The 20227-nt window shown below is 33.6% G+C and overlaps 1 protein-coding gene and 3 non-coding genes across 5 annotated transcripts; all 4 read left to right on the forward strand.

Moving 5' to 3' along the window:
- Nucleotides 1-2840: 2840 nt before the first annotated feature.
- Nucleotides 2841-5886, forward strand: LOC147388640 (large ribosomal subunit protein eL28y-like). Of its 2 annotated transcripts, none has more exons than XM_086417603.1 (4): nucleotides 2841-2983; nucleotides 3177-3329; nucleotides 3412-3575; nucleotides 5531-5886. In XM_086417603.1, the coding sequence occupies exons 2-4, from the start codon at nucleotides 3182-3184 to the stop codon at nucleotides 5669-5671; spliced, it is 453 nt and encodes a 150-aa protein (XP_086273729.1). In that variant the 5' UTR covers nucleotides 2841-2983; nucleotides 3177-3181; the 3' UTR covers nucleotides 5672-5886. The 2 variants fall into 2 exon arrangements, with proteins under 2 accessions (XP_086273729.1, XP_086273730.1); XM_086417604.1 differs by having other exon boundaries at nucleotides 2862-2987.
- Nucleotides 4000-4091, forward strand: LOC147388641 (small nucleolar RNA R24). Its single transcript, XR_015171064.1, has one exon. It is a non-coding gene; the product is annotated as a small nucleolar RNA R24 (small nucleolar RNA).
- On the forward strand, nucleotides 4629-4721 carry LOC147388642 (small nucleolar RNA R24). The gene has a single exon (XR_015171065.1). It is a non-coding gene; the product is annotated as a small nucleolar RNA R24 (small nucleolar RNA).
- LOC147388643 (small nucleolar RNA R24) lies at nucleotides 4907-4997 on the forward strand. The gene has a single exon (XR_015171066.1). It is a non-coding gene; the product is annotated as a small nucleolar RNA R24 (small nucleolar RNA).
- Nucleotides 5887-20227: the final 14341 nt, after the last annotated feature.

Here is a 20227-nt window from a genome sequence, read left to right on the forward strand (position 1 = left end):
GTTAAGCCTTGTTGAGTTAAGGAATCCCTGCATGACCTTACTGAAAAGTTTTGTCCTTCATGCGTGTCCATACTCTCTTATCAAGCCCTGAGTCCTAACCCCTCCATTAAAAATTGGTCTAGTTTGAAGGTTAACTTTGTCAGGCCCTAAGCCTCCTAATTATTAAAATCTCTTTCAAAACTAAAATCCCAAGAAGTCCCAATACTAGAGTTGTTAAAAAAAATCAACAATCAAATCTTTCTTTTCAAAGAATGCGCATAAAGTCTTGGGAATTGAGTGGATAGGGGAGAGTTGTCACGCCACCTATCCTCTTAGAAATGAATTCACTCTCTACTACCACATTTAAAAGCCACTAACTCCCTAAATTTTGGATTCAAAGTCATGATTCCCTACACAAACTACACTCATAGGGTGACTTCACATCGTTACTCTCCCAACCATTCAACTTCTTAGTGGATATCAACATTTGGATCATATATCATTTGGACCTAGAATATTTATTATACTTATTAGATCCTGATTGATTGATTGTATATCAATAATCAACATTTGAATAAAACCAGTCAAATAGCATTCATTTTGGATCCAAATAATATCAAATCTGAAATATATTTGTGACATATAGATATACTAGCGTTTGCCCAAGCAGATATCCTCTTTCGGGTTAATGAGTGGAAGAGGAAATGCAATTAATTAGCTTAAGGGGTATTATTGAAAAAGGTGAAAAGAGGGAAGAGAATAAAGTTGGCGGGGTATACTTGAAAATGAGGTGATGAGGGGAGATGAAAGAGAATAAAATTGGAGTAGTATTCTTGAAAAAAGAAAGATATTGAAAATGAAAATTTTCTCAAGATTCACATGGAGATAAAATCACAACACCTACTTATGGGGGAATAAACATTGGGAAGTGAACTATTGTGTTCTATTATATAGGTATGACATTGTTGACTCATAATCGTCCCATAAGATACAATGTTGAATCCTTGATAGACCTAAGGCATAAAATGAGTTGGACTTGACATGATATTTGAGTGATCAAAAATCGAATTTAGCGAGTTTGGATCCTTGGAGTAGATCTGGATAAATAAAAAAGTTGTTTGGATATGGTTTAATATCCCTTGACTCGGCATTATTCGACCTGATCCAAATCTAGGGATGATTTCTCTTTTTTTTTTTTTTTTTGTATATCTGGATATGAATATGGATATACATAGATCTAACCCGAGTCCAACCCATTATGTGCCCTAGATAGATGCGCGTCCTTGATCGAAATTTTCCTTATTATTTTTTGATTTTGGATATAATTCTATCCATTGTCATCCTAAGAATTAGGATGAAAGTTGGTGGAAGAAAGATGTCAAAGATTTATGTTTACAATTGTATAAATAATTACTTTTTAGTTAATAATATTATTCCCAAATAACTGGTTAAGAGGCCCGGTAATTATTTTAGAGGGTATTTTGGATAATTTAAATAGCTTGGGACATGTATATAATATTTTAACATTTTCAAGACTTCTCATTTGACTGCCCCTAGGTTTTTGTATCATTTCTATATAAATGGTGTTTTAGGGTTCTTCCCAACACTATAAACTTCTTCGAGGGGACAAAAGTAGAACTGAAAATCAAATATTTCAAACAAGTCAATCTATTGATCGTTTCAGTATTTTAAATTACAAATAAGCCCTTTTGATAGAAGAGGGAGTATAAGTGGTTTGTCGCAAAAATTTGAATAGCCAAGAAGCTCTCATTTCGCATTTTAATTCAATATTGTTAAATCATTTTGGTCAAAAATCAATAACCTTACAATAAAGTTTGTTAGTTAGTACAATTACAAAATAAAACCCTTATAATATGAGGGTTTACACATGCTACCTTATTCATATATTTAAACAAAAAAGGGTCCGGACCCTATATACCATGGAGGATTGAAACCCTCCTCCCACACCTCAATACATGCCAATCTCAATACATGCCATGAAAGTCATAATTTCATAAATTATTAAAAGTGGATATTTTAAACTCTAATTTTTAAGAATATGGCTTTTGTGGCATGCACCAAGGTGTGTGAGGAGCATTTCAATCCTCCACATTGGGTGTAGACGATCTAGACTCTTAAACAAATTTTATCGTATGAATGCAAATATAATCATATGCATTATCAATCCTAAAGACAAATATGGAAGCTGGTGAAAGAGATTTACATTTGTGATTTTGTAAATGATATAAATATTTTTCATGAAATAATTTTTTTTAATGATATACATATTTTTATGTTATCATAATTAAGAGATTTACATTTGTGATTTTGTAAATGATATACATATTTTTTATGAAATAATTTATTTTTAATGATATACATATTTTTTGTTATCATAATTAAAATCGTAATTTTTATTTTAGTTTAATGATTCATCATCGACGGATTTTATGATGGGTGCAATGGGGGGGCAAGTCTACAATATTTTTCAAAATCTTTAAAGATTTGTGATTTATCATGAAAGATAGTAGCGGCGGATAAAAAAATCCATCTTTTTGCCCCACAATATTATTTTTTCCGCTCTTAGTTGCTCCTTTAAAACATTTTTCACCTTTAATTGTCCCGATGTAGGCAAAATTCTGGCACCGCCCCTGATTCGATTTTAATTGTTAATTGATTTGATTCTAAGAAGTTCCAATAAAAAGGGATCCAGATTTTCGGTTCCGATTTTGATTTGGTTGGGTTAAATGGGCAACTATTGACACCCCCGTTATTCATTCCCCAATAATTGATTATGAGTCTCAATAATTATATTTTAGAGGGCATTTTGGTCAATTTAAATATATTGGGACGTGTATGTAATATTTTAACATCTCAGGGACTTCACATTTGTTCGCCCTTAGGGTTTTGCTTCTCTTCTATATAAATGGTGTTTTAGGGTTCTATCTAACACGCTGAACTTCTTCGAGAGGACAAAAGCAGGGACGAAACCCTAATCTCTCAAGTAGGTCATTTTATCGATCTTTCTAACTTTGATGTAGATTTCTTGTTTTCTTACATTTTGATTATAGCTTTTCTGTTTCTTCCAAGTTCTTCTCCTTAATGTTCTCTAATTATTGCGTTTTGATCGCGATTTCAAGTTGTTTTTCGTGCTTTTCTGATTAATTTGGATCTGAAATTGTTCAAATCTGGTTCAGGTACAATGGCTACTGTTCCTGAGGCTTTGATTTGGGAGATCGTGAAGAAGAACAACGCTTTTCTCGTGAAGGAGTTCGGAAATGGAACTCAGAAGGTTCAGTTTAGTAAGGAGAAGAACAATCTCTACAATCTAAACTCCTACAAGCACTCAGGTAGCAATTTTTTTTTTAAACCGATCGATTATGATTTAGGGTTTGGTGTTTGTTGTTAATATGTTTATTTGGTAATTTTTAGGGTTAGCAAACAAGAAGACAGTCACGATTCAACCTGGAGGGAAAGATCTTTCGGTGGTGTTTGCTACTACGAAGTCAAAGAAGCAGAACAAACCTGCAAAATTGTTTCACAAATCAGTCATGAAGAAGGAGTTTAGTCGTATGGCAAAGTCTGTTGTCAACCAGGTATCGTAGAAGTTTTGTTTCGTTAAAAATGTTTAGCTCTGTTAGATTTTGGATAATCTTGTTTGATTTTAATTGTTTTATAGAACTCTAGATATCACTGTTATATTATTTTTTTGGATAAAAGATCTGGAATTTGATTAGGTTTAGAAGAAAGTTATAAAAAGTTCTTTGGTATTGAGTTTTAGGTTTTTGAAGATACTGGTTATTACACATTGGGATCTGAATGTAGTTGAATCAGTTTGTTCTATAATATAGATGAAATGTAATTTGTCTATAATTAACTTGCTGTTAATTATTCTAATGCATAGCGTATGATACATTTGTAATTGAGCCTTAGATGAAGGGTTTAGTATGTCTAGGTCCAAGGAATGTGTTTAGTTTTTTTTGGTTATATTATTTTTAATCTTGATGTCATGGGAGTTTTTAAGCAGTGATGAGCTGCTAACACGTAAGAAGAGCCCCATTTAATGGGACCCTTCAATGAGATATATTTGTTACGCTTGGCTTCTGAGCTTTTCCCCATGTCATTGCAACAAATTGAATAATGTTCAAAATTCAGCTTAGGTGAGTGCCCAAGGTGACACTGAAGGAAGGTCAACTCCTTTCATGTGCCCCTCAACTCTTCTACGAGGACAATCCATTGGATTCATTGCATCATCATGTACGAAGGGGTGGCCACCTTACCCTCCATCTTTTTCTGACTTTTCTAAGCTTATGGGTACCATGGTTGGGAGTGGAAACTATAGTAATAGAAGTTTGGTTTTCATTTCTTGAACTAGGTAGTAAACAAAAAGACTGTTTCAAGCTAGATTCTAAAAGTTCTACTTTGGATGATGTTTGGGTTTCTGAAGTAACCATATTTTTTTTGTCAGATATGAATCAATTTGTTTTATAGTACTCAATTTTTTAATTAGTTATGAAATTCAAAGCACGACAAAATGTGAACTACCTATAATTTGAGTTGTGTGTTAGATGAAGAATCCAGGATTCTGTGTTATATTTTTCTGTCGTCATCTTCATATTATATTTAACCTGGAAATCATAGGGGATCTTTAAGCAGTGATGAGTTGCTAACATGTAAGAAGAGCCCTATTGAAGGGGGTCCCTTCTATGAGATATAATTGTTACGCTTGGCTTCTGAGCTTCTTCACATATTCCCTGTTTTTATAGCACTTTATTGTCTTTTTTATTGCTCCTACTATAGGTAGTGAACTGTTGTAGAGTGGTTTCCATCACAAATCTGTATTGGAGAAAGATGTTTTGCTTAGTGATTTATCTGTGTTGTCCTATTATTGTAATTATCTTCAAAAACCTTGGCAAAGTATGGGCTTTATGCAGTGATGAGCTGTCAACATGTCAGAATATCCCATGAAAATGGGATATTCAATGACATACACTTGTTACGCTTGGCTTCTGAGCATTATATGCATAACAAGGAATGTTTTTTGTAAATCGTTAATGTTTTCTGATTCAATAATTGTATGTGCTTGTTTGTCGGAACATTCCATAGGAAAGATGGAGCCTTTTGGCATCTATGTTATAATTATGTTTCCAGATGTTGTACAGCGTGTTCAATCATTTTCAAATGCAGTTCATTTCACTTTATAACAAAATGCATATGTAGTGAGTCTCCAATGTTTTTGGTGCACTCTATCTGCTTGTTTTGTTTATCTATTTCTTTTCTATTAAAAAAATATATTTTCCTTTTATTTTGTTTGGTTTGAAATTATTCTAGAAGTTATTAAATTTTTACAATATTAGTTGGCATTACTCCCATTTCCAACTAAAAAAAGCCTTTTGGCATCTATTATTCTCTCATTGTGGTGGGCTCTAGTTCTTGCCCTGGTTGTGATCTCACATATAGTACAGAACCGGGTGGCATGTATTTGTATTTTTGATTGGCTTTCACTGCCTTATTAATGTTCTTACGTTGTATTATTTATCATTAAATGCAGGTTGCAAATAATTACTATAGGCGTGATTTGAAGAATGCAGCTCTTGCCAGGCTGAGCGCAGTGCACAAGAGCCTCAAGGTCAGTAAGTCTGGTGTGAAGAAGAAGGGCAGGCAGGCAGTTAAGATCTGTGGAAGAAAATGAGACACTGAAACAAAGTATAATGTTTGTTTATGCTGCATTTATTTCCTTTTCTAGGAACCCCTCCCTCCACCATACATTTTTATTTTGCTTTGAAGTTTTGTATTGGAAATGCTTTGCTAGGTAATTTAGTTTTTGACCTAAAGATACGGTGATTTGGTTGATTTGATCTTTTTTTCTATTTTGAATCGTTTGGAACTTACAGTTTTTAATGCTTAGATCTGCTAATAATTGTCCCTGGTGCTTAAGTGCATTGTTTTTCTTTGCTCGATTTCTAGAAGATTTAGAAGTCTCCTGGTTGGAATTCTGCTCTTTTTTGCATCTGATGTTTGGTCTGCTTGTGAAGACCCTTCACTGCACCCTATTTCCTGATCGTATTTATGCTCAAGGCTGCAGCCCTAGTTATGTTTGCTTTTGGGTAGCTCATTTACAAATTAATTTTGGACTTTTAGAGGTCTGGCCTTTCTATAACCTATTGTGTTGTACACATTTGTGTTTGAAAATATGATTAAAAGTGACCTCAAGGTTGAAAATAGTGGATTTTTTTGGGAAAAAATGCAGAGTTTTTGTCTTGAAGTTGAAGAGCATGGTGTCTTGGTCATTTTTTCTTAATGGGCGAAATGAAAGGGTATGTGAATCATGTGCCCGTGGAGTGCATAAATGATTGGCTTAATTGAGGCTTGAAAGTCTGTGCAAGGTGGCTAACATTGTCGAGTGTTTAAACCAATCCCTACTGAATAATGATTTTGATGTTCAATAAGGGGATTCTAATTTGTACAAATGGTGCTTAAAGTTGGAACAATCATGAAGAAATTATCGTTTTTGAGTTCTTTTGCCGGATCGGTTGCACAAGATCTTTGACCTCTACCTGGATCTGATGAAAAAAATTGGATCACTTGTGGATTTTTGAGAATGATTTTGATCTAATTCATGGCCTATTAGAAGTAGAAGGTGTTCTGGTGGTATCCTCGTGGGCAGAAAAAGATTGAAAGATTGCAGTCAATTTGATAATGATCGAGTGACATTTCTGTCGAAACAGAGTTTGAAGCAGCCCTTGACACAACATGCCCTACCAAATAATGATTTTTATAAGAAAATTGAAACAAATGCAAGTTTTCAGTCTGAGGGGGAGAGAGCTTTAGGTGTTGAGTTGTAGATGTTGTGCTGAGAGTTTGAGATTAGTCTTCTGTGGCCTTTCAGCTCAAAACTTTTGAACTCCATGAATGGCTGCCCTCATGTTTTGGTAAAAATTTGACATTCCCTGTGCTTTCAAAATGATGATATGCCCCTTGATCATGGTCTCCTCTGAAAGACTTATTTAAAGGTTGATCAAATGTTTTGGTATCATTTCAGTTTATGAAAATGTTGCAACAACTTTACACTCATTTTTTGTTTTTGGAACTGGAACCCCGGTCGTATCATCCTCCATTTTCATCGTAGAGTAATTGAGGCCTCAAAAAGCTTTTTTTATTCAAAGCTGCTACTTAATCATCAAGATTTTCTTATTGTTTAGTAGTTTGAAAATACTGGGAGATTTCTCCAAAATAATCCTAAGGTTTGGAGGGCTCTAGTGGTGGTGTTTAGCTTTTGTCTCTCTAAAAAACATATAAAAAAAAAAAACAGCCTTTTATAATGGTGTATAAATAATAATAGAATAATGATGAATGCACGCAGCTACGAGGCAAAGGTACAGAACTGCACATCTTTTAACATTTGTCCACAGAATTAAGAATGGCTCATGGAAAAAACACAAGATACCAACTCCTTAAATGCAAAATCTATTATTGAGATTTATCCTAGGATAAGTATCTCTGAGATTTGTGTTATCCACACTCGTAAATCTCAATTATTTGGATTTGTGTGTGAAGGGTTGGGATCATGTGTTTTTTTTCCACGAGTCATTCTTAGGAATCAACCAATCCCAACCCATAATAATATATTTAAGAGTAATATAACAGTTCTATTTCTATCATGACATTTAAGAAGATAGAGTTGCTCTCAACTGATAACGTTTAGACATTTTTATCTTTAAATAAAATAATAAAATTCAGGAATAATTCTTGAAAGGAGAATAAACTTCGATTGAGATGTTTGTACATGATTACCATACATTTGAAATTACAACTTCTTTTGGTGCAAAGTTGAAACCAATAGAACAAGTTGAAGACCCCAAAGATGTGGCTTGAGAAAAGAATTGAATCACTTGATGGTTTCTACTGTCTCAAAATATTTATGCCGAGACAATCCAATTTCGAGACCTAAACAAAATATCAAACCTGAACGAGAAATGTTTTGATCAAGTAATGCCCACGATTCTTCAAGGCATACCATCAAAGAAGTTTCATTAACCAATTGGGTAGCTCAAGAAAGGTTTTCATTTTTTTCGGCTTGATAAACCTGTTTTTTATTGATATTAGTTACTCAGTCCATGATGGGAAACCAACACAGGTCTATGGTATCATCACCCAAAGACTACCAACAAAGCTATCTGACACCCACAGTAGATCAAGAAGGCTGCTGTAGCAACTGCAACAAGAACTGAATGTATAACAAAAGTCCTGAAGGCGAATATATGAAAACTAAGTTCCAACTCATGATCCTCACGAGAATTTAAACTGTGTGGATATAACAATGTTTGCAAAAAAAATTCATTCTTACAAGTAGTAACTCTTTTATTAAACAACAGAAACATTACTCTATAAAACCCTTTTAACTCGTACCGACAGGTATCCTGCCATTTGTCAGGTTACGATACATATCAAATCGATATCAATTTGATAACAATCCCATTCGAACCTGATAACTCATGGTCATGGGCAACATCAATTTGATACCAATCCTGTCCAAACCTGACCTACAACGTGACAGGAATAATCTCAAAGTTGGTAAAAACTGGAGCAAATTGCTTGTAGAATTAAGTGTGGCTGTGTACGAGGGACCAATCCGACAGATGCAACAAATGAACTATTGAGACTGCTAGGAATTCAAAATCTATGTGATACTCCTCTTTCATCATGCTACTCTTACATCTAAAGCCCTCATGCTGCTAAAATACCTCGGATTTTGATGGAACACCCAATAATTCAATGGAAAATGGAAAGAGCTTTTGAGAACATCTGAATGTTTACCAAACTATGATGGCAAGAACGAGGTAAAAAAAAAGAAGTAACTGAAAATCCAACTTGCTCCTTTACCCTTCTTTGATAATAAAAAGGTTCAATTAAAAAATATTATTTTTTATGAAGCACTCGCTCTAAAACATAGAGCTGCAACCTGGTGATTCCAGTAACCTAATAATTCAATGGAAAGAGCTTTTGAGAACATCTGAATGTTTACCAAACTATGATGGAAAGAACAAGGGATAAAAAGAGTAACTGAAAATCCAATTTGCTCCTTTTCCCTTTTTTGATAATAAAAAGTTCAATTTCTAATTTTTTTTTTTTTAATGATGCACTCACTCTAAACATAGAGCCACAACCTGGCAATTCCAGTAACAAAGGATTAGAAGCAACAAGAACAATCAAATGGACAAAGGGGGGTACCTCCGGCATCCGACTTCTTGATTCCCAACTCTTCTTCAGTGTAGATAGTAAGCCCATCCACCGTTTTCTTTCTTGGTTGTTGAGGAATATCACCAAACCTATCCTCTTCAGGAACCTTGCGTTTCTTCTTTATTTTCATCGTCTTCGATTTTATATTTGCTTCTTCTTTTTGCTTCCCTACCTGTTCTTTTTCAGGTTTCTTCCTCTTCTTGTTGGAGAAGATCTCATCAATCTCATGACTTGGTTTTTTCTGTTCTCGGGTAACATTCTCCTTCATTGGAGGTGGCATCTCAGGAGGACCCTTTTGCGGCATATGTGAAGGAAAAAAGCTGCGTTAAAAATGCTACTACTATGAGATTTCAGTGCAAACTGAAACAAATAGAAAAAAAATACAAAGAAGGCAAAATATAAAAATAAAAAAAATAAAAAAGAGATCAAAAGCAACCCAATTTTGGAGAACAATTCAACTCATTTGGCTTTCATAATCGCATTCTTAGGGCTTATTCAATAAGATATATGCACTCAAAAAACCGTTGTTTGCTTGAATACCTAGCAAAATGAATTGGGCAAATTTATTTGCAGAGTTGATTTCATTATTCAACCCTGAAATCTACCCAAAGGTTTATTCAAAACTTAAGAATAGCAATAAATTGCCAAAAAAAAAAAGAGAGACCAAAGACAACAAATTTCATCCTCCTCTTTGGTTGTATGACTGACACCTAATAACAGAAAGATGTTAAAGAACTCGTTGTTCATTGAAGTGAGAGGGATTTATTTTGAAAACCTCTTGGGGAGGTGGGATTGGGTTTGTAACCGTATAGGTCGTTCGTAATTGTGTGGTGGTGTTGTTTGGTTGTTTCATTTTTTTATTTATTGCTTTGTTCTCTTTTTGGGGTTTTTGGTCACCTCGACCACCCCCGTTAATAATAAAAAAATTAATCATAACAAAAAGAGAAGGATATTAAGTAAGAAAGAGGAGACATTGTGTGACAGATGGGACAACGGGAACTTTCACGAGGTGCTTTCCAAGTATCCAATGGTGGCAACATATTGTAAGAATAAGCAACCCTGGAAATGGATTGATGAGAGAAGAAGAGAAAGAAGAAAGAAAGAAATTAGGGAGAAATTGTGATTAGGGTTAGAAGGAACCCTTCTCACTTTATTATAAAAGAAATATTCAATAATTACATTTAACTCCACACACTTCCTTACTATTTATATAACCCCCTTACATTAAGAATATAACTAATTACTCCAACACTCCCCCTCAAGTGGGGCATAGATATTAATCGGGCCCAACTTGCACAGAGCGTCATCTAACTTCTTCTTGGTGACTCCTTTAGTTAAGATATCTGCCAATTGGTTCTCAGATTTCACGAACAACAAACATAGGGCTTGAAAATCTACTCTCTCTAATGAAATGTTTGTCTATCTAAATATGTTGTCTTGTCATGTTGAACAGGATTGAGAGCCATATTGATGGCAGCCTTATTGTCACAGTAAAGTCTCATAGGTTCCTTTATTATAATATCGGGCTCCCCCAATAATACCTGAAGTCAAAGAATCTCTGCAGCACCACACGTCATTGCTCGATATTCTACTTCTATACTGAATAATGCAACCACAGTTTGTTTCTTACTTCTCCATGTAACTAGGTTACCTCCAACGAATGTGCAATACCCTGTTGTAGATCTACGATCATCCTTGGCACCAGCTCAATCTACATCAGTAAAGGCTTCTAATCTTGAGATGCCCATGATTAGCATAGAGAATTCCCTTTCCAGGGGCTGCCTTCAAATAACAGAGAACTCTATTTGCAACTTCAGAAGAAGGGACCCTTGGAGCATGCATATACAACCTAATAACACTCACCGCATAAGCAATGTTAGGGCATATCAATGACAGGTATAAAAAGCGACCAACCAACCTCTGGAATCCACCAACATCTAACAATAACTCTCTTTCATTACCACCATCAAGCTTATGATTTGGATCAATTGGAGTATCAGCCGGCTTGGCTCCAAGTTTCCATGTATCTTGTAACAAATCTAGCACATACTTGCGTTGGGAAACAAATATCCCCTTCCTAGATCGAGCAACCTCAATCCCTAGGAAGTATTTGAGATTTCCTAAATCCTTAATCTCAAACTCAAACACTAGACCCTTCTTTAGCTTATGTATTTCAACTGAGTTGTTACCTATCATCACAATATCGTTAACATAAACAATGAGTACAGTTATACTTTTTTTCCCTCTTCACAAAGAGAATGTGATCAGCATGACTCTAAGAATATCGCACTCGTTTGACTGTCTTACTAAACCAAGCCCTAGGAGACTGTTTCAACCCAAAAATAAATTTTTCCAATCTACAAACTTTTCCTTCATTTTGAGGATCGCCATGCCTTAGTGGAGGATGCATATACACTTCTTCCTCAAGTTCCTCATTCAGGAAGGCATTTTTTATGTCCAATGGATGTAAAGGCCAAGATAAACTACAAACTAGAGATAACATGACCAAAATAGTGTTCATCTTTGCAATCGGGGCAAACGTCTAAGTATAATCTATACCTTCAGTCTATGTATATCCATTGGCTACAAGTCTTGCTTTGTATCATTCAACTGTGCCATCAACTTTCTTTTTCACACAGTGAAGACCCACTTACATCCTACCGATTCTTTCCCTTTCAGTAAGTCTACCATCTCCCAAGTATTATTTTTCAGAAGAGCATCCATTTCTTCTTGAATTGCAATTCTCCATTTAGGTATACTTTTAGCCTTTGCAACACTGGGAGGAATAGGAACAAGAGAAATGGAAGAGACAAAACACGAAATGTCGAAGCCAATAAAAAGTACGATATATGATTAGAAATTGGATGTACAGTACAAGAACATGTTCCTTTGCGAAAGGCAATAGAAAGATTAAGATCAGAAGGGCTAACATTAGGAATAGAAATGCTACTACCTGACTTCATAGATTCCAACTAGTTAGTGTGATTAAGGGGAGTCTCTTGTTGAACCATCTTTTGTCATCGGGTATAAACTTGAAGAAGAAGTTGATACATCCAGAATTGGAATTGGAATAGGTAATAACAAAGACGAATGCTCCCTCTCTCCTACACGAGTCTCCCCCTGAAGAGAGGAAGTCAGATGAAAGAAAGGTGTAAACTCACAAACTGTAACATCCATTGTGACATATCGTTTGCCAGTAAAAAGGTCAAGGCAACAATATCCTTTTTGTGCCAAAGAGTAGCCCAAGAAAATACCTTGAATGGCTTTGGCATCAAGTTTGGTACGATATGGACCAAGAATGTGGACAAAATAGAGACATCCAAAAACTCGAAGGGGTAACTGGAATGAAGACTGACCAAGAACCAACAATTGAAGTAAAGACCGAAATTGAAAAACCCGAGATGGCATTCGATTGATAAGATATGTAGTTGTGAGCAAACCATCAACCCAAATTTTCTTAGGGACATTCATAGATAACCTCTAGAAGATTGCAATTTTTCCTCTCAGCCACTCCATTTTGTTGAGAGGTATAGGCAAATGAACTCTGATGAACTATCCCATTCTCCGCTAGATACAATTCCAAATCACCTTCAAAGTATTCTCAGGCAATGTCAAACTAGAATATTTTTATGTTTTTGTCAAATTACGTCTGAATAATTTTATGGAACATTTTAATTCGCATAGGCACTTCATCTCTAGAACAAATCAAATACGTCCAAGTGCATCTACTGGAAAAAGAATTTTCAATGACTAAAAAGACAAATGACCCCAACGGAACATGCCATAGCTAAATCAACATATGGGACTGAATGCCTGGAAAGCTGTACTGCATTGAAGGAGGATCCAAAACATAGAGACCATCCACTTCTCGACCACTACCAATCGTCCTTCCCAAGGCTAAATCCCAAAAGACACAGCGATAAGATAAGAATGAGATAATATAATTTAATGATTTGGTAAGACTACTAACCGGAAGCAAATTGATAGACATGTTAGGAACATGGAGGACAAATGATAGAAGCATATAATCATCACTTTTTTACATCCCCTTTCCAAGAAACAGTAGATAAAGAACCATTTGCAATCTTAACTTTATCCTTCTCCGGTGATAATTGATAAGAAAAAAGTGAAGATGCACCCGTCATGTGATCGGATGCTCTAGAATTAATGATCCAAGAGGGTCGAGAAGGTATAAAATTTATAGTGTGCAGATTGCATACCCGACTAGGTAAAAGAGGAAGAATTGGTAATTCCCTCAAGTTTGGCAAGTAGTTTGCTCAAGCGATCTATTTCCTCTCCGGCAGTGGATAGCTCAAATCAAGTTTAGACAATATTAAAATTGTGCCTCCAAAGATAATCAAGCTATGGGTAGCTGATAAGAATATTTTATAGACAACTCTACATTTTTTTCATTGAGTCTATACCTTTTCATGAGTTGGAATGTTGGTTTAGGCCTTCAAAGAGGTTCTATGTTGGAAGTCCCTTATAGCCCTAAGCTTGATATATCCTATCATGGCCAAGCATGTGTGATGTAGGTGTATTTGTATAATATGATGAATTAGAGATATTAGTAGGTAAAGAAGGCTTCAACTCCCACCATTTCAACCAAGTCAAAGCTCAACCTATAAGGTGTGAGAGAGGGTGTACATTACATCTTAAAGGTTATATAAAACATAAAGGAAAGAGAAGGGGAGAGATAAAAGGGGGAAGGGGATGCCAATGCTTTTAAAATAAAGACAACAACCTAAATCCACCTTGTCCCTTGAAGTTCTTGAATGAGCAATTTGAGTCTTGGATAGAAGAGTTGGTAAGTTGAGGGTTTTAGTATATGGTTTAAGGTTAGAGATTGATCAGGGTTTCTTGTATGAGAGTTTGAGGTTAGAAGATGGTTTAAGGTCTTTGTAGAGAGTTGGAAGTTAGAAGATTGTTGAGGGTTCTTGAGTAGAGTATTGGAAGTTTGGAGATGGTTGAAGATTCTTGAGTAGAGTGTTGGAGTAGGAAACCCTTTTGATTTTCAACTTTCTTGAGGGCAAATAATGGAATTTGACATGGGATCTTTAAAATCAAGCCCTTTGGTTAAGTCATGTGGGTTAGACCATGTTGCACAAATTTCATGGTTGTGTAAAATAGGTTTGGGAGAATGCATGAGGGAAGGACATGTGGAAAGAAGATGAGTTGGGTCTTATGTAAATATCTCGGTTGAATGGTATAAGGGAAGGACATGTGGAAAGGTGATGAGTTGGGTCTTATGTAAATATCTCATAAAATATGGTTCAATGCTAGAATGCTAAAGTGCTTTTGGGAGGATAAATGGGAGAATAGCATGTGTAAAAGGCGATAATTTGACTTTTTGTAAATATCTCATAAAGTAGGGTTAGGTACATATTTTTAAAATAAGCCAATAGGAGAGTACTTAAGGCTTTTCACCTTTTGAGAAGTTCTCACAACTTCAGAGTTTTTTTACCAAAGACCTGGACACTTTTTGGGTTGACTTTACTTTTTGAGGGGTGATTCTTGGGATTTCTAAAGAGGTTGATCATCTAATGGGGTTTGAACTCTAGAATTAGAGTTATTATTATAAATTTTTGCTTGAAATACCCTTACCTCCCTCTTATAAACATGAAACTTAAACCATAAATCATGGTGGGCTTCAAACAATCAAATTGTTGACTATTGGTTTTATTTATCTTTAGTTCCTTTAAACTCTAGGATTGGAGTTATTACTTGACATCATATAAACCATCAGCAAAAGGGAAAAAAAAAAATGTTCTAGGGCAATCATTCAGATTTAGAATCTCTCTATAAACCCTATTAAGAAATTTCCAACAAAAAACCAGGACTTTTCAAACTATAAACATGTAGAAATTATAAACTTAGAACTCATTACAATTTCTTACTAGTTCTTGATGCCAAACAAGGTCCATACACTTTAGATCCAACTAATAATCACAGAAATAAAAAACTCAAAAGAAAAAATTGCAGTAAAAATCTAAGCCAAAAAAAAAAAAAAATAGAGATAAACAAACTTCAATTAACATAAAAGGATTTTATATTAGATTAGATATGAAGAAAATAGGGTTTCGAAGACGAAGATTTCACCTATTTCTTAGGTTACGAAAAACCTTCGCGCCTCACTAAAACCCTAGCTAATGCAATAGATACCGAAATTTCCCAAATTTAGCTCCCAAACAAAATAAATAACATTCATTTACAACACAACCACGTGGAGTTTAACTATAAATATAGTGTCGTATTTGATAAAAACCCTAGAAAAATCAATGGAAATGATGGAGACATGAGTTTTTGGCAGAGATTTTTTTCAGGCTCAAGTGTTTAAACAAAGTTGGAAATCAAGACTTTTTCAGGCTCAAGGTTGAAGTTGAGATTGAATCTTATGATTTTTCAAAGAAAATTAAAGGAGTTTCGATTCGAGGATGGAACCATGGATTTTCTAGATAAATTAATGATTTTTAGGTTTTGAGAGAGAGAGAGCTACCTGAATGTGTCACCAACGAAGAAGGCCGTCGAATATTACCACAACCCTAACTTCTATTTCGTTATCTATTCTTAAGAATTTAGAAAAGAAGAGGAAGTGTGACTATGAGTGATAAAACACTTTGGCCCCGTTTGATACAGTTGTCAAAATCTGCTGTTAGATTCTGCAATAAGAAGCTACTGTCAGAATCAACTGTAAAAAGCTGGAACACTAAAAAGCTTGTTTGATAGAGCTGTGTAAAAGTATTGTGCTATTTACCAGAATCTGGTAATTGTTATTTGATACAACTTCTGGATTCTACTGCATTAAGGTAAAATGACCAAAATACCCTTAAGGTTGATAATGCACCCAGAATTTGAGGTGCAACTTGGTTCGGGTTGGTTTGGTTTTGAGCAAAATCAGAACCAAACCAACCAAGGTCAGTTCCATTATATAGGAACCAGAACCAAACCGAATTGGTGTAGAACCAAACCGAACTGACCTTAATTTGGTTTGGTTCGGTTCAGTTCCATGGGTTGCCAACATTCAAACATTCAAAATTTGCATTGAGTGTAAGTATTTTGAAATCAAAAACATATTTTTTTATATTTGGAGTGTATTTATTTCATTAAGATTTGTTATGGTTTTTGATTGAAGGGAAAGCTAAAATGGGTGAGAAAGAGTGGTATTTCTTCTGTGTAAGAGATAGGAAATACCCAACTGGTTTAAGAACAAACAGAGCAACTGAAGCTGGATATTGGAAGGCTACAGGGAAATATAAAGAGATTTACAGAGCAAAAATTCTTGTTGGAATGAAGAAAACTTTGGTTTTCTACAAATGAAGAGCTCCAAAAGGAGAAAAAACCAGTTGGATCATGCATGAGTATAGGTTAGAAGGAAAATATTCTCTCTATAACCTCCCCAAAACGCCCAAGGTAGAGCAAATTTTCCTCTGTTTTGTGTTATGTTGTTGATTGATTCTATTTTTTTTTTTTCGTTCTATTTTATAAAACGAATGGGTTCTTTCCAGGATATTTGAAAAGGGTTCAGGTGGGAAGAAAACCCAAATTCCAGGTTTGTTGAGAATGAGCTCTTTCGGCGACGAATTGGGTTCGTCTCTTTTGCCTCCATTAATGGATTCTTCTAAAATCAAAGAGATTAAGAGATTTACAACAAGAACAAACGTGTTGTAGAGAGAGGGACAGTCGTACCTCAGTCTTCAACCTTACAAAAGACGAGAGAGAGAGAGAGAGGGCGATGAACCGCCGGCCGCCGGAGTTGAGCCCGCAGCCGCACGTTAGCTGCAAGAGACCAGAGAGAAAGAGAGTAGAGAGAAAGAACCCGAGTTAGGGTTTTATAAAAACTAAAACTCTAATATAAAATCTAATATTTTATTTTAAATTAAAAGTCTGAATCGAGAATCGAAATGAATTCAATTCTTCATCTTTTAAATCCGAAACCAAACTATTATCAATTTAAATCAAACCAAAATCAACCTAAAATTCACAATTTGATTCGACTCTCGGTTTGAACCGAATTAAGTTGCACCCATATCCGAATCCATATAAAATTATTAAAATACCCTTATAAATATTAAATATATATAAATTTAATAAATTTATATTAAAATTTTATAAAAATAATTATTTTAATTTTAAAAATTTATAATTCTATAAAAAATTCGTCAACATATCCTCTTAAAAATGGATATATAAAATTTTCCTGATAAATAAAATATCTGCATAATACACAATATTGATAATGCACCCAGAATACCTTTATAAATAAATAATTACACTAAATATATATATATATATATATATATATATATATATATATATATATATATATATATATATATATATATATATATATACATATATATATAAAATAAATTTATATTAAAAAATTATAAAAATAATTTTTTTTAATTATAAAAAGTTTATAATTCTATAAAAATTTATAATTTTTTTTTATAATTTTATAGAAATTTCGACAGAATCTCAATCCCACAGTAAGGGTGTTATCAATTTGTGACTGTACAGAGTACAGTAATGGATGTGTGTGTGTGAGTGCGAAAGTTAAAAGAAAAGTATACATGTATATTTATGAAAATTATTACAAAAAATATATTTGATTTATTAAAAAAATATTATAAATTTATAAATTAGATTGTTGAATACCTAATAATTTTCAATTCGATTTATAATTTTTTTTTAATAAAATTATAAATTAGATTATCGAATATATTAGAAAAGTACACATGTATATTTATGAAAATTATTACAAAGAATATATTCGATTTATTAAAAAAAATATCATAAATTAGATTATCGAATACCTAATAACATTTAATTCGATTTATAATTTTTTTTAATAAAATTATAAATTAGATTATCGAATACACGATAACATTCGATTATAAATTTATAAATTTTTATAAATCGAATACCCGATAATATTCGATTTATAAAAAAATATATATTATAAATTAGATTGTCGAATATCCGATAACATTCGATTCGATTTATAATTTTTTTTTAATAAAATTATAAATTAGATTATTGAATACACAATAACATTCGATTATAAATTTATAAATTAAATTATCGAATACCCGATAATATTCGATTTATAAAAAAAAAATTATAAAATTATAAATTAGATTGTCGATTGTCGAATACCTGATAATATTCGATTTATAAAAAAAATATTTACAAATTTATAAATTAGATTGTCGAATATCCGATAACATTCAATTCGATTTATAAAAAAAAAAAATTACAAATGTCAAGCGAATACCTGAACGATAACATTCGATTCGATTTATAATTTTTTTCTTTTTATAAATTTATAAATTAAATAATCAAATACCCAATAACATTCGATTTGATTTATAAATAAATAAAATTATAATGTTGAAAGGATACCTGAACGATAACATTCGATTTGATTTATATTTTTTTTTATAAATTTATAAATTAGATAATCAAATACCCAATAACATTCGATTCGATTTATAAAAAAAAAAATTATAAATGTCAAGAGGATACCTAAACGATTGTCACAAGAGAGGTTGGTGTCGAGATCGGCTACTGTCGAAGGTGGGTTGCTGAGGGTTAGGGCTTTGTGAGGATTTGTCGAGAAGAAGAGGGTTATGCTGTGTGAGGCGTTGTCGAAAAGAAGAAGAGGGGAAAATAAAGAGATATGTACGAGAGAAAGAGAGAGAGATCTGTGTGAGAGAGAGACCAAACAACTATGCGCAGCTATGTGAGATTTTTGTCGATAGAAAAGAGAAGCAGAGAGAGAGAGAGCGTTGTGCAAAATAGGTTCTGTCGACAGAGAATAGAGAAGAAAAGGGGCATATCGGTATTTTCACACGAACCGTTTTATCGGTGTTTGATTCTCCCGCAAACGTGAAAAAGAAAAGTGCCTTTTAACAGTGTCTCATATTTGCATTTAAAAGCGCAATTTTTTTTTATCAAACTGTAATTACGAAGGAAAACTCAGAATTTCAACTCAAACGCAATAAAATCTGCATTTAAAAATGGTATCAAACAGCCATTTTGTTATAGCGTCGCGCTATTTGCACACACTCAGGTGGCTAGTTGCACCTAATTTAAATGACTTTTTGTAAAGAAAAATAAGGTAAATTACATTTTTGCCTTTTGCGTGTTTGGTGATTGCACACACCAAAATCATCTACTACTACCTTCTCTCTCAATATTCTACTCCTTTCAAATTTTGTGAGAAGTTGAATCAATGAAAATTAGATTTTTCTTTTATTTTTTTCAATTATCTTATTTTTTTGATTTTTTTTATTTTTATTTACATTTAATCACTAAGAAAGATGAAAAAAATTCACTATTTAAACCTCCAAAACAATGATTTTGAATCGAAGAATTAAAAGATTTTTTGACATATTTCGTTTGATAGGTTCAAATCAAAATTGTTTTAACAAATTAATACTTGTTGGTCTTGGCCATGGTCTAGACCTATGTTACCTGACTCATCAATTCACTCAGTTCAAATTTGGGTTTCTGGTTTGCCTAGTTAGGTAGAGATAATTTGTTTCTTGGTTTGATTTGATTACCTAGATCGGTTTGCTTGTGCATAACAAGTTATAAGTTCAATTACAATGTTAAAAAAAATCCAATTTAAATAGAAACAAATTAATATAATAATCCAAATATTAACTATAAACAGTGGAAAATTATAATAAATTGGTTTGGCTCACTGAACCCAACCAAAATTTGGTGGGTTCATGATTCACTTGATTTTACGAATCGCACTGCAAACTGGTTCAACCCATACCGGTTCATGGTTAGGACTAGAACCAACAAATTGGGTAACATAGGTCCGAACCTTGCACTGCATAATGGCATTATCACCAACCCTTTTAGCTTCTTGTTACAGTCCAAAAGAATGTGATTTGGATCATCTACTGATTAACATTTTGGGTTAGCTATGGTTCATCAAAGAGGTGACAGTTCATTATATTTCACAAAACAAGAGCCCAGTGGCATCAAGGAG

This window comes from Akebia trifoliata, chromosome 12, assembly GCF_017979445.1.
Source record: "Akebia trifoliata isolate Shusen 1 chromosome 12, ASM1797944v1, whole genome shotgun sequence".
In the NCBI taxonomy this organism is placed as follows: domain Eukaryota; kingdom Viridiplantae; phylum Streptophyta; class Magnoliopsida; order Ranunculales; family Lardizabalaceae; genus Akebia; species Akebia trifoliata.

Bases quoted from the DNA above. Each gene is read 5' to 3' on its own strand.
- LOC147388640 (XM_086417603.1), top strand. From the start codon at position 3,182: ATGGCTACTGTTCCTGAGGCTTTGATTTGGGAGATCGTGAAGAAGAAC. The intron at 3,330-3,411 runs GTAGCAATTTTT...GGTAATTTTTAG, and splicing joins AAACTCCTACAAGCACTCAG to GGTTAGCAAACAAGAAGACA. The intron at 3,576-5,530 runs GTATCGTAGAAG...CATTAAATGCAG, and splicing joins CAAAGTCTGTTGTCAACCAG to GTTGCAAATAATTACTATAG.